The sequence below is a fragment of the Papio anubis genome, chromosome 7, assembly GCF_008728515.1.
Source record: "Papio anubis isolate 15944 chromosome 7, Panubis1.0, whole genome shotgun sequence".
In the NCBI taxonomy this organism is placed as follows: domain Eukaryota; kingdom Metazoa; phylum Chordata; class Mammalia; order Primates; family Cercopithecidae; genus Papio; species Papio anubis.
In genome coordinates, this window is record NC_044982.1 from 38155028 (window position 1) to 38169288 (window position 14261).

General features: G+C 47.7%; 1 protein-coding gene across 12 annotated transcripts in view; it reads right to left on the bottom strand.

Annotated features, from left to right (window-relative positions):
- Positions 1 to 476: 476 nt before the first annotated feature.
- The window catches only part of RAD51B (RAD51 paralog B), a 662595-nt gene continuing 648810 nt past the window's right edge, over positions 477 to 14261 (bottom strand). For 3 of the 12 annotated variants that reach the window (XM_021941907.2, XM_021941905.2, XM_031669089.1), the window contains exons 12-13: positions 9201 to 9305; positions 483 to 2532 (exon numbers count right to left, since the gene is read on the bottom strand). In XM_021941907.2, coding sequence (XP_021797599.1) covers positions 2389 to 2532; positions 9201 to 9305 — 249 coding nt within the window. In that variant the 3' untranslated portion in view covers positions 483 to 2388. Of the gene's footprint in view, positions 2533 to 8656; positions 9306 to 14261 lie in introns of those variants that run through there. The other 9 variants (XM_021941911.2, XM_021941912.2, XM_009211807.4 and 6 more) reach the window with 7 other exon arrangements.

Here is a 14261-nt window from a genome sequence, read left to right on the forward strand (position 1 = left end):
CTGGGGGCACACTGTGTCCTGAAAGTCTGAGTGGCAGGCCCCAGCCACGTAAACAAAGACAAATTTAGGTAGAAACTGAAGGAGAAAAAAATGGACCCCAAGTGGCCACTATCCCTCTAGGAATTTTGGGCCACAAGAAAAGCTGGTATAGAAAGAATTCCCCACATGACCCTCAACAGCAGTGAATGTTCTAATGATTCCTTCAGCAGTACATATGCAAAGTGGATACTATCTTTGCATTGACAATGATTGGTTAATCTGGCTGGGCGCAGTGGCTCACGCCTGTAATCCCAGCACTTTGGGAGACTGAGGTGGGCGGATCTCCTGAGGTTGGGAGTTCGAGACCAGTCTGGCCAACATGGTGAAACCCCCATCTCCATTAAAAATACAAAAAAATTAGCCAGGCATGGTGGTGCGTGCCTGTAATCCCAGCTACTAGGGAGGTTGAGGCAGGGGAATTGCTTGAACCAGGGAGGTAGAGGTTGCAGAGAGCCGAGTTCATGCCACTGCCCTCCAGCCTGGGCGACAGAGTGAGACTCCATCTCAGAAAAAAAAAAATATTGGCTAATCTACAAGCTCACTTGCTATTTCTAAGAGTCAGATGGGACTTCATGCATCTAAGACACTAACAAACCCAGAGTTCTTACTGTGTGGATCTGGACAGAAGGGCGACTGACAGATTTCTCACTGTGCCCCACTGAACTGTGCAAGGGACTGGCTAGAAATACATGTACTTCGTCTGTGGCCATTGCTTGCAAACTCTACCCCACTCACCTCTGTGGCAGAGTCCTTTCTTCAAATAAAATCTTACTAGAAAGCCCAGTGTACAAAACTGATCAAAACAGTCTCTCTCTGGTTACATGGATGAGTTAGCTGTGTGTGTGCGGGGATGGGGTATCTCCATCTGCTCCTGCTCCATCCTTGTGCTCCCCCATCTATACTTCAGGGTATCTCTGAAGGGTTCCTTGGATCCCAGGTTGAAAACCGTTATCACAATGCAGGCCCCTTCTTGTAACAGTTGTTAAACTTTGTACCCAAGAAAACACGTAATGACAAAGAGCTGCTAGGAATTTGACAGCCTTTCAAATTTGCCTGAGTTTTACATATTATGGATTTCAGCTGCTGCCCATGTTTGGTGTGGTATTAACAGTTATGGACCCCTTGCTGAAATGCCCTGGCCTTTTGCTGGTCTGCAGTTCACAAATTAGGAATAACTGTGCAGAAATTAAGAACAAGAAATGAGACTGGGGTCCCAGATGGAGCCACACCATCAAGTGTGGACACTGGGCTCCAGTGTCTAGTGAAGAAATTTGTGCTTAAATAGTATTTGGCAATGGAGAGCCATTAAAAAGCCATATGCGATTACTACTATTAATTACTTTTTAAGCCAGGAAATGAATGATTGAAAATGAACTAGCAAAAAAAAAAAAAAAAAAAAAAAAAAGGATTACTCCCTTGCAGTTTAAGTTCCCTTTCCCATCTCTAGCTGTCTTAGCCTCTACATCCCAACCCCAGGGTCCACTGGGAGAGTTTCCCTCCTGAGCGTCAAGGACAGGCCCAGCCCAGACACCTTTCTCCAGTCTTCATGATCAGAGGCACTGAATGTCTGCTGTGGCATTACATAAAGTGAGTGGTCCAGCTCAGGCTTCGGCACCCTTGTGACTGTGAGCAAACTCATTGATGTACACAAATGAACACATGCCTAAATTAAAGAATGTACGTATGGGTGAACAAAGAGGGGATTTATATGGTGTGCAGGCCAAAGTGGAGGCCTAATTCCTTGGTTCTGCCCACCTTCTTTCCTAGACCTTCAGACCCCCCTCCCCCTAAATACATCAATGAAGTCCTTGGTTTCAGCTGCGGAGTGAGGAAATACAACCGGAGGTGGCATGGAATGCCGGTGTGGAGAGTCACTGCGCCCTGATCCAGCTCTGCACTCCGCTTGCCTTGGGGAGAATTGCTAAAGCTTCTGGTCCGGAATGTGTCCATGCCTAAAATGAAAGGTACTATTAACGTGCATCTACCAACTTCAGAAGGGGCCGTAGGGATGAAGATGTAATTAAAGCCTGTGAGCACTTTGTGCTTCTTGATGAAAGACAACACCACCAGCGTGAAGTTTTATTATCTACCGACTCTGTTTTTAAAATGGTTCCAATTCCTTTCCGTTTTTCCTTTTGGGGTCTGAATAAACTTTATTAGCTATTAATTTCAAAAAAGTCCTCCTTGTACCTCAGAGCAGGATTTTATTTAGCGCCTCAGAGAATTTCTTTCCATACCCCAGACCCTCAAAGGAATCCTCTTGGTCAGGGTGGAAGAGGCCTGTGTGTGTTCAGCTGCTGAGTTCAGTTCAATTTAATACATACTTATGGAACATCTACTCACATCTTCTTAGCCCTGAGAGGCAGGGCAGGGCTGAAATGAGTAGGAAAGGTTGTGAACTTTGGAGCCAGGCTGCCTGAGGGTTGAATTCCAGCTGACACTTCCATAGGAGTCCTTGGAGAGCCTCTCCTCACCTCTCTGAATCTCTGTCACCTGTAAAATGGAGATAACCCCATTTATCTCCCAGGGTAAGGTAATAAAAAGATAGAAATCTAGTGAGTGGTGGGTAGGCACTCGGTGAGGCCTTGCTGCCTTCTCTCTAGCATCAGCCTCCGGAGGAGGGGGAAGGGAGATGCCTCTTCCTCAGCTCTGTTTCTCCTCCCTGAGGCCCTCTGTCTACTCCTAAAGGCTTGTCCATCCATTTTGGAAAGAATGTCAGCCGGTTAAACCAGTGCTTCTGAAATGTTCTCATGTCAATTTCTCCTGTGCTTCCGGGCAGCTCATTTCCTCCATACACACCCTCCTCCACCAAAATACCTGCACGGACTCCCCATCATTGCACACTCCACCCTCCCTTCAAACCCATTCCCAAGGAGGAGAGAAGAGCTTTCCTATTCTTTTGAGAGAGCACGCAGTGGAAGTGGCTTTGCTTTGTTGTCTCCACTTCAGAAAAGATCAAACTGCAGTCTCCATGAAGTGTCAGTCCTCCAGAGGAGGCTTCAGGCCAGAGGGAGGAGCGGTGAGGCCAGGCAGGGTAGGCTGAGGCTGTCCCAGAGGGACCAGTCCAGGCAGAACCAACACAGCCTTCCAAGGTGTCCTCGCAGGGGCCCATATCACCCTGGATCTAGCCTGAAAGATGCCCCCTAGAATGTTCCCTGGCAGATATGGCTGTCCTGAGAGAACCACGATAAAGGAGTTCACACAGGATCCTGTCCTTTTCTAAATGAGGATTCTTGTCTCCCGGGTTCCCAGGGAGGAGAGCGGATGCAAGGGAGCCCTTGAATAGGCACCACAGAGGCCAAGACACTTTAAATTAAGCTTCCAACGCTTAGAAGGGGCCATGGCTTCCCACAAATCCCCTGGTGCACGCAGCTTTGACGCAGAGTGTTCAGTCCGTCTGTTCTTTTAGAAGTGCGCCTTGGAAGCCAGGAGTTATTTGTTTCCGAAAGGTAGGCGCTCATCAGGTGGGTGGTCTTTGCATTTTTTGTGTGCTTTGATTCCCTCCCTTTTCTTTTCAGGACTATTGAGGGGTTTATTTTTCCCTCTCCCAGCAGTGCTCGGGGGTTTGGCTGCAATGTGCATCTGTGTTGGGTTTTCCCACAGGCCCCTGCAAAGGCAGCCCCGCTGCCTTCAGAAAGTCCCGGGCGGCCCGTGGGGGGAGTTGGAGCTGCAGCTGTGCGCCCCCTCCCTTCTGCAGCAGGCTTTGATCAGTTTTTGTGGGGGCTGAGTGCAGCCTGACCTCCCATCTCCAGCGTCTCTCAGGTGGAAAGTTCTGTTCAGCCTGTCTGTGGCTTCAAAGGCTCTCCCTCCTTCAGGCTGGGATGAGACTGATAATGGTTCTCATTTTGTTGTCGTGTGATCTCCCAGCAGCCCCCATCTTTCCATTGACAGGCTTTTTACTTATTTGGTTGGGCTGCTTTGGCCAAACTCAAACCACCTTTCTGGTTGAGGAAGCACATTGACGTCCTCTCCCATTGAGGCTCCTTTGATGGCTCAGATGTGGCCTTCCAGCCCAGACAAAGGTGACCAGGCTGCGGCAGCCAGGCACCTGGCGAATCAGCATCTGGGCGTTGGGCAGGGCAGATGTCCCTCCATGAGGGCAGAGGACTGTGTGAGCCTACAAGTCTGTGAAGAGGAACACCCAGCCCCGCCTTTTCTACCTTTGAAGCCTAAGGCAAGTCGCTGCTTTCTGCTCTAGTTCCTTGCAGGAATCCAGCGGTGGTGGCCGATGTCACACCCCACCCCATGCCTGTGCCCGAACCTGGGCTGGACATAGGCAAGGCCAAAGCCCTGACATTGACAACATTTCCAAAGAACTTGAGCCATTCACTATCTGGAGAAGTGGGCACCGAGCCAGCTGAGCTTGGGGAGTTCCTGTTCCGGCCCATTATTTCCAACAGTTGTGGCCTTACAGCCTTAGTTCTCAGTCCAAAGGGTTAACAACAGCTACCTTAGCTGCTCCAGGGCCTACTTCTGGCTCCGGCCCCAAAGTGCTGCTGACCCTGTGCTTGGGCCTTCCAGCCCCCCATGGTGTGTAAAAGGACAGGGCTGGACATTCAAGGTAGCTGTCAGTGAGTTTGCACAGGGTTTGCTCCCTCACCAAAGGTCCATGGGGCCTGGGCTGCAGCTCGTCGCTCCTCATGATGTGGATGGGGTTAGGCTGCACGTTGCCCTTTGGTTTCCTCATATTTAAAATAAGGGTGGCCAAGGGCAACAGGAGCGGTCAGGAGAGCATCCTTCTTCCTCAGTCTGATAGCACAGTCTCTTCCTTCCTTTTGATCATACTCAAAACAACTGCAATAGAACAATAAGTCTGGGAGGAGGCCAGAGGGGGATTTATTATGCTGTTGTGCTGTGGCACAGCCTTGCCTGACTTTATCTTGCACTGAGGTCTGCATGGGAGGAAATCTGCAGGTCTGTGGATTGTCTCTCTGAAACTGAACTCCCTCCAACCTGAAATCTGGGAGGGCAGGGGAGACGCTGCCATGCTGGCCACACGCCAGCATGAACCATGGCAAGAGGGAAACCAACCCAGATCTCCCAAAACTCTGAAAACATGACTGTGAGAGGCACGGGGACCCCCAACAGTCAGAGCCCACCTGGGTTTAGCCCTATAAGAGGGGACTCCAGAAACAGAGTTTGCCCCAGGACAGGAGCTCATCAGAGCTTTTCTTAATAGCCAGTGTCCTCTCTTCCCTTTCCAGCAGGAGAGGAAGTTGTGTGGGGAGGTGCCCTCTGTTTGTGACAAAGCAGGGAAAGCTCAGCAGTGGACTGTCAGCTTCTCACACCAGAGAGACCATGTGGCAGGGGGTTCTCCTCTTTTCCTGACAGGGCTGAGAGCCAAGAAAGGACCTCAGAGCCCTGGAGCTGAGAGAAAGTTGATTCGTCCCAGTTTTGACTTTATCTCCCCCTCAATGCAAATGTTTTGACATCCATCTGCTGGTAGCAGGACCCACCAGGTCATCTCAGCAACCTTCATCTCAATCAACCCATCACTCCAACCCTTACTGACAAAGAAACTCTAATGCCAGTGCTGCTATTAAAAGACATACATAAATAAATACATCCTTTCTCATCCGACAGCTGGGTGCTACAGGATGCGCCCGACTACCTCTGTGGGGCTTGAGCCTTTTGTAATGCTGTGGCTCAAGCACAGGCAAACCTGGGGTCAAGGTCTGGCTCCACCAGCATTTGCTAAATGACCTTGAGCAGATTACATGACCTCCCAGAGCTTCAGTTTCCTCATCTGTAAGATGGGGATGAGAATAGCAACCATATAGGATTGTTTTGAGGATTAAATGAGATAATGTATGTGACCTATCTAACACATGTTAAGCATTCTATAGAGCGTGGTCATTATTATTGCCACTATTTCAAATAGATGTGAGGATCTGATAAAACCTCCCTGGTCCTTAGTAGTATCCTCAGGTGAACCATGAGCCCCAATCTCTGCCATGAGAAGTTAACATATGAGGAACGCAAGAGGAAAGAGACTCCACAGCACAATGTTTAGGAAAGTTCACCTCAGACCCCAGCAGCAAGTCCGGGGGCTGAACTCAGTTTTCTAGACGACCACATTCTCTCTCTCTCTCTCCAGTCATTTCATCTCTCTGGGCGACCCCACTGCATTAGTTTTCTAGGGCTGCAGCAACAAAGTGTCACGAACAGAGTGGCCTAAAACCACAGAAATGTATTCTCTACAGTCCTGGCAGCCAGAAGCCCCACATCAAGGTGTCTGCAGGGCCAGGCTCCCTCTGAAGGCTCTCAGGGAGACCTCTTCCTCGCCTCTTCCAGCTTCCAGTGGCTCCAGGTGTGCCTTGGCTTGGGGCTGCTTAACTCCAGTCTCTGCCTCCATGGTCACACTGCCCCCTCCTCCTCGTGACTTTCCCCCTCTGTGTCTCTTATCGGGACCCTTGTCATTAGATTTAGGACCCACCTGGGTAGTCCAGGATGATCTCATTGCAACATCCTTAATTACCTCTGCAAAGACCCTTTGTACAAATCAGGCCATATTTACATGTTCTAGGGGTAGGGACATGGACGTATCTCTTTTGGAGCCACCATTTAACCTACTGCATCCACTAACCCTGCAAAATATCTCATTGGATTGTGACTAAAAAGTCAGGATAAGACCTCTCACCTGGGTGGGTGAGGGGCTCACTCCTCTCCATGGTAACATCACTGCTTCTCTGCGTAGCCTCAAGGAGGGGTCATGATCCACCACCTTCAAGGAAAAATCTAGCTCTTCATTCTTTACTCATTGGCAGGGAGTGAAAACAAGTTCTTTCCACTTAGTGAGAAACAGGCACCTACTGCATCCAATGGGGGACTCAAGTCTGTGCTGAGTCCCAGGGCTTCCTGTTCTTAGTTGGATATGTTGGGATTTCAAAACCCACTGTGGGCTGGGCGCGGTGGCTCACGCCTGCAATCCCAGCCCTTTGGGAGGCCGAGGCAGATGGATCACGAGGTCAGGAGATCGAGACCATCCTGGCTAACATGGTGAAACCCTGTCTCTACTAAAAATACAAAAAATTAGCTGGGCGTGGTGGCGGGCACCTGTAGTCCCAGCTACTCGGGAGGCTGAGGCAGGAGAATGGCGTGAACCCAGGAGGCAGAGCTTGCAGTGAGCCAAGATCGCGCCACTGCACTCCAGCCTGGGTGACAGACCAAGGCTCTGTTTAAAAAAAACAAAAACAAAAAAAAACCCATTGTGCCCTTTAGGCTTATGAGTGCAAAAACTCACATGTGATGAGCCCCCTTCTGGCAAAGCCCCATCAGAAACATCATCCTCTCAGTGCTCAAAACCTTCACCTTCTCCTCTTCTTGCCAACCTCCAGAGGCTCCACACTCACTGAAAAGGGGCCATAACTCCTCTGTTTTCTCAAAGGCCTCCTCTGGCCTCGCTCTCTGACCCCTGTTGTCTATTTCCTCCTTCAGCCCCTTATTCAACCATAAACATCCTTGTCTCATAGGAAAGACATTGCCCAGGGGTTCCCAGTCCCCTGTCAGGAAGGCCTTTCCTCCAAAATTTGCGGACAGTTAAGCTACTAGACTGCAAGGGAAGACACAATGTGTTTTTGTTCTTCCAATCAAATAATACTTGTATATAAATTTAGTATAGGTCTCAGCTCCTTCCAGGTGGCTTTAAGAAAAAAGCCAGTGTTATGCCCTTTCCCTCTGATGAGTCTAATTGTATGGGGCTCTGGTGGTGGCCCTGCTTTGCCCTTCAACAGTGTCTATGAATCACTTTGTGTTTGTAGGTTTCTTTTTAAAGGTGTTCCTCCTATTTCTGGCTCACAGATGTTGACAAGTAGCATGTGTAGAGTTCAGTCTGCACAAATCTGGGAGCTCTGAACACTAGATCATATATTCACAGAGTCCCCCACCACTGGAACCTGGCTAGGTGCAGGAAAGTCACCATAACCCTACAGTCCTGTGGAAAGGGTAGAGTAGTGGGGACTAACTGGAAAGAAGTGAAAATAAGACAAAGTAGCCAGTGGAATCTCCAGTCTGCCCCTTGCTTAGCTATGGAGAGTGCAGCAAGACGATGGGTGAAGCCCATTGCTTCTCTGAACGATCTTTCAGCTTGTCTGCTGAGGGTCCACTTTCTCTCCTTTCTCTGCCTGCATGTTTGTGCAAAATTTGTGTCTTCAAGTGGAGACTACGAGTTTTGTGTGCATGGAACAGAGCCCTCTAGAAGGGTCTTGTGCCACTTTAAAATGTGACTCCCAAAAAATCTGACCTGTGCTCCTATATTGCTGATGGAAATATAAAATGGTTCAGTCATGTGGAGAACAGGATTGCAGTTCTTCAAAAAGTTAAACATAGAATCACCATATGACTAGTAAATCCACTCCTAGGTACATACCTTAAAAAAATTGAAAATAGGTATTCAAATAAATACATATGTATGCAAGTTCATAGCAGCACAATATTCACAATAGTTGAACGGTGGAACCAGCCCAAATGACCACTGACGGATGAATGAATGAGCAAAGTGCAGTATATCCTGACAATGGAGTATTATTCAGCCATAAAAAGGAATGAAGTACTGGTGCATGCTACACCATGGAGGAAGCTTGAAAACACACTAGTGAAAGAAGACAGACACAAAAGGTCACATACTATATGATTCCATTGATATGAAATATCCAGAATAGGTAAATCCATAGCGACACAGTAGGTTGGTGGGTTTCCAGGAGCTGGGAGGAGGGGAGATGGGAACGCTTGCATAGCGGTTATGAGTCTTGCTTTTGGGGTGATGAAAACATTTGGAAGTAGACAGAGATACTGGTTGCACATCATGATATCTAGTTGCCATGGAATTGTTTACTTTAAAACGGTTAATTTCATCTTATATAAATTTCACCTCCATAACAATGAAATGTTTTAGAAAGAGAAAGTTAAAAAAAAAAAAACAAAAACCTGTGTGTTCCACGAACACAACCCAACCCCTGCTCTCATTCCGATTTCCCGTTCCCTTCCTGGTAGACCTGTGTGCCCATTGTCAGTGCCATGGTATCAAATCAGCTTGTGGTGCAGATTACTGTGGGCTTGTTCTTGATCCCACTTCTGAGACACATCCTCTAGAATTCCATGACTAAAGCTGAGTCTACACAGTAGCAACCAAATGTTTTACCAGAGAACAATGGGTGTCTCACCACAAGACTCTTTCCCAATATTTTGTTTCTGTGGTGGTAAAGTGGATTTTTCTCAGCAAGATGAACAGGTTTGCACATTTCTCTGTCTCTAGGAATTTCCACAGGCTGCAAGAAGAAAAAGAATACAAGTGTCAAGATACCTAGAAAAAGATGGAAGGCTTGCATAAAACCTACTGGGCTAAAACTGTTGTTTATTGAAGTTATGGGGAAAAAAGTTCATGTCTCCATTCTATTTGTTCCAACTTCATTTGAAGAGTTGAGAGAGAACCTGTAGTTTTGTGCTTCTAGAACAGAGAAGATTTGGAACTTCAAAGAGAAAACTGCTCCTAGGGAGAACTGGGGACATGCAGATACCCTGCGTTAACCAGGGCAGAAAGTTGTAGTCTGTTGATGAACTGTCATTCACTCACGCACCTAAACCCTTGAAGTCATTCATGAGGGTGGAAATCAACTTCTTCCAAGCTCCTGTTAATGTTGATATTTTGACCTCCTCCTGTGACTCACGAATGTTCTTAATGGAATTCATTCATTCACTGCATATGGTCCTGCCATGTGCCAGAAGGCAATGGGCCAGGCCACTGGCTGGAGAAGACCCCGTCCCTGCCTTGCTGCATAAGCATCTCAGTGAAAAAGCCAGGCAGACACACCAGGAACATCACAGCCATACGGCAAGTGCTCAGACAGAGGTATCAGGCCATGGGAGCACCAAGGAGTCATTGCCTCTGGGTCCTGTCAGAGGTGGGGATGGTGGAGTCCAGTGTTAAAGGAAGACAGTGACAGGAGACCAGCATTGCAGGCCAGTAAGCACCTCATCCACATTGGCCCAGAAGCATGGACACAGGTGGCATATCTGGGGAACACTGCTGCAGAGAGGAGATGAGGCTGTCGGGGCAACTTGGGGCCAGGCTGGAAAGGGTCTTACATTTGACCCATTTTCTTCTGCTGACTTTTTCCTTTTCATAGGAACAACAGCCAAATATTTGTCATAAATCATTTTCCTTCATCCTGTCAGTAGCCCCGTTTTACCGATGAATACACTGAGGTTCAAAAAGGTTAAGTAATTCCAAAGAGGGATGCACATATCACCGAAACATATGAGACACTGCTTGTCAATGACTGAGTGGTTACTGCTGGGGGAAGCCAGGATGGAAGGATGGGACCAAAAGGACAAAGGCGGCTTTAATTGCATCAGTAACATTTCATTTCTTAAGCTGGGTTTGGGTACACGGATGCTCTTTGTGCCCTTTGGTTTGTGTGAAATTTTCATAATGACTCTTAGAGCCACTGGACTTGCGTGTTAGGGCAGCATCTTGGCTTGAAAAGAGGCAGTGTCTGAGGCTGAGGGTCCCTTGAGAACACAGGGGCTGCCCTTCATATCCAAATGCTTGATGGGTTTTTCACTGTGGTTAAGGGGGTAAATCACTATTTATTCCACCTAGTCCAGGCCTCAGAGCTGACACTTCTACAGAAAAAGCAGGTCAGACAGGTTTGGCCCTCCTGGTTCCCTTGGGCAGGAACTGAATGTTTCCCATCTCGGGGCATATGAGCAGAGAGGAAGGGGTCTGAGCCCCACAGTGTGTCCTCAGTTACTGCTTCTACGCGGCTTGGCTGCCCATGCTCCGAGTTCCTTTTCAAGTGCATTTCCCTTCAAGTTAACACTGTTTGCTTCCTCCGCTAGAGCATCCTGCCCCCTCCAGCGTAGCCCTGAGGTGACCCAGCCCCCTGCCTTCCTGGCATGCAGAGCTTAAAACAAGAGCTCTCTGCCATCGGACATCCTTACCATTTCCAGCTATTGAGTGTAATCAGGTGTGCCAGGATCTGATTTCAAAGCCGAAAGCAAAGGGGCTCGGAGGAATCCTCGCTCTCGATTGCGCCAGTGGAAGACAAAGGGGTCTGAACAAACAGGATGCGCTGAGAGCTATGGAGAGCACTCCCCAGCAAGCGGGGCGGGCAGGATGCAGGGTTGGAATAGTTGACCTGTAAGCCTGGGCGTTGGCACGCGAGGCAGTCATGCCCAAGAGAAGCAAGGCAGGGCATGAATAGATGCTGATTCATCTGACAGCCTCTCTGGATGGTTCCTGGGCCCAGGGAGTTATATCATCCCTGCCCGACTAGAAGATCCTGACTCTGGCCGTTCACCTTGCAGAGAATGCTGACATTTCTAGAAATCAGAGACAACCCACCATGCCTTGTAGGGTGGATGAGTGGTACTCAGGAATCTACAAGCAAGTCAGAACTGATGAGTTGTGGAGGTGGAGAAGACCCACTGGTTGCACCTCAATGTCTGGGTCCTGATGGATCCACTTTTTTTCTGCCCCTGTTTCTGTCTCTTACCCCATACTCTGCTTGCTAGGCTTGGGAACCTACATCTAGCAAACTCTCCCGATCATTAACTGGATAAAGAGTTAAAAGTCATTCCAGAGAACACGAACCTTCTTGGGAGGCTATAGGCCGAGGGAAAATTTCAGTATTTCCTTTCTCCTTCCCATTGCCCCCATTTTTATATGGCAGGAATCAGAGATGAAAACAAATGTTGTAACAAACCCGACTTGCAGGCAAACAAAGATCATCAAAGGCAACAAGAATAGGAAGCAGGTTACAGTGGGAAGAACGCGCCCATCTGGACTGACCCCTCGCTGATGGTGAAACTTAGTGGTGTTGCCCCAGTTCACCATCTTTCAGAGATAGCCTTGCTGGTGTTTTCAACCAGGGATGCTTGGAATATTGCCCAGGCACCTCTGGCTGTTACAGTGACTCAGGGAGTGCTCCTGACATTTTCTGGATGAGGCTGGAAGTACAAATGTCCTCCAGTACACAGGATAGTCATACAACTGAAGAACTACTCCCAACCTTTTGCTAATAGAGCAGCACTGGTGAAATTGGTCATTTCTGTGGTTTTTTTTGGTTTTTTGTTTTGTTTTGTTTTTTTAAGATGGAGTCTCACTCTGTCACCCAGGCTGGAGTGCAATGGTGTGACCTCAGCTCACTACAACCTCTGCCTCCCAGGTTCAAGGGATTCTCCTGCCTCAGTCTCCCAAGTAGCTGGGAATACAGGCACGTGCCACCATGCCCAGATAATTTTTTTTTTGTATTTTTAGTAGAGACGGGGTTTCACCATGTTGGCCAGGCTGGTCTCGAACTCCTGACCTCAAGTGATCCACCTGCCTGGGCTTCCCAGTGTTGGGATTACAGGCGTGAGCCACCGCATCCAGTCAGAATTGGTCATTTCTGACACTCAGCTAAACCCCGAGCTCCTCTAACCTGGAGCCTTTGAACATGAAACCTATAGAGAGAGTCTCTGAAAAGAATCCAATTCTAAAGGCCACTCTTTGTTCTAGATGAAATAAAAAACACACAGAAAATGAAAACCCGCCTGACATCTATAGTTCATCAATTTCCTTTAAAGGCAACTCTTACACAAACTCAAAAGTTCCCAAGAGAAATTCTAACCTGGCATAAAGCATCGGGAGATTTATGGAGATGCTTTCTCCCAGAGCTAGAGTTCTGGGAACCGGAGACTCAGAGGCTGCCTCTTGGCTTCTATAAAATAGGTCTGGGACGTACATTAGGTTGTTTTGTCCCTATACAGTGTAAATAGCTGGTGCGTGACACTTCAGCAATGGCTAAAAAATAAAATTCGAGCTAATCATGGGTATATGGGAAGCACAACGAATGTGCAAGTTGCAAATGATTTCTCTCTATGTAAAATGGCAACATAACTAGGGCTGTTCTTTAGTATGGCCAGGGTAGAAGCCGAGTATGAGGTCCTTGGGGGAATTCTAACTACATGAAATTGACTAACTAGGGCTGCTTTTTTCTTGGAGGGGGCAGGGAGACACCAGCAGATACCATCCAGATTTTTCTTAAAAGGAGAGACTTGATGAATCCATCATTCTACTCATAAGCAAATGCCTTTCACAAATAATTTGAATTCTAGTGAGATTTTGAGCACAAAGCTGCAATGTCTTTGAGAACTTGATTTATGATTCAAGATGAACTGCTGGTAACTCTGGGGTCATTCAGCCAGGGGAGATGGGAAGGGTAGACCCATTAATCAAAAGGTAGCAGGAGACCCCTCCAGGTGAGCCAAATGCACAAAGGGAGGAAGTGAGTCCAGGTGGAGAAAGAGACCCCTCCCCTCATCTCTGGGGTTGCTGGGAGACAGCTCTGCTTCAGGGAAGCTTGGAGGGATGGTCTAATGTACATTCTCTCAAAGAATCAGAGAGGCTGCAGCTTGTCTGAGAAGAATTTAAATCCTGGCTCTGATACTCACGAGCTGTATGACATTAAGCAAGCTACCTAAATCTGAACCTTGGGCCCTTCCAAGATGAGAATAACGGTACCTGCCTCAGAGGGTTGTTGGGGAAATAAGCAGGCATTTACTGAGTACCTAATACATGCCAGGCTTGGTACGAGGTACTGGAGAGACAATGGTAGAAGGGTTGACAGTTTCATGAAATCACTTCTGTAGCTCACTAGGCACAGACACTGCCTATCATTTGGTAGCTGCTCAACAAATGATACTTCCCTTCCCCTTATAATCTGTACCACCGGGCACCTGCTATGTGCAAGCTATTGTGTAGGCCCTTGGACCTGACATCAAGTAGCAATTTGTAACTTCAAAACTGGTTTCACACATGAGAACAAATGTCAGCAGTTTTTGCACTTGCTCATGGAGAGATAGCAGGAGGGATTTTGAGCTCACAAATCCCTTTAGTTGTAGCAGTCCTTCTTTTACTGATGTTATATCCTGGACTCCTCAGAAAGATCCAACCTATTTATTCCAGGTCATTAATATACCTGACACTCCTCTAGGTGCTTAAGAAAAAACTCAGTGAAGAAATCAAAGATGCCTGCCCTCCAGGGCTTATATGGTAACAGAGAAGACACAGAACGAAGGGTAAACATTTTGAGCTATTGATTATTTATTACCTTGTATGGAGATAAGTGCTTTGGGAAAATATAAGAAGAGCAGGATGGGGGTAAGCAGAGCTGGCTGCAATTTTAAGTGGGTCAGTCTCACAGAGAAGGTGATATTTTAGCAAAAATTTAAAGGTGAGG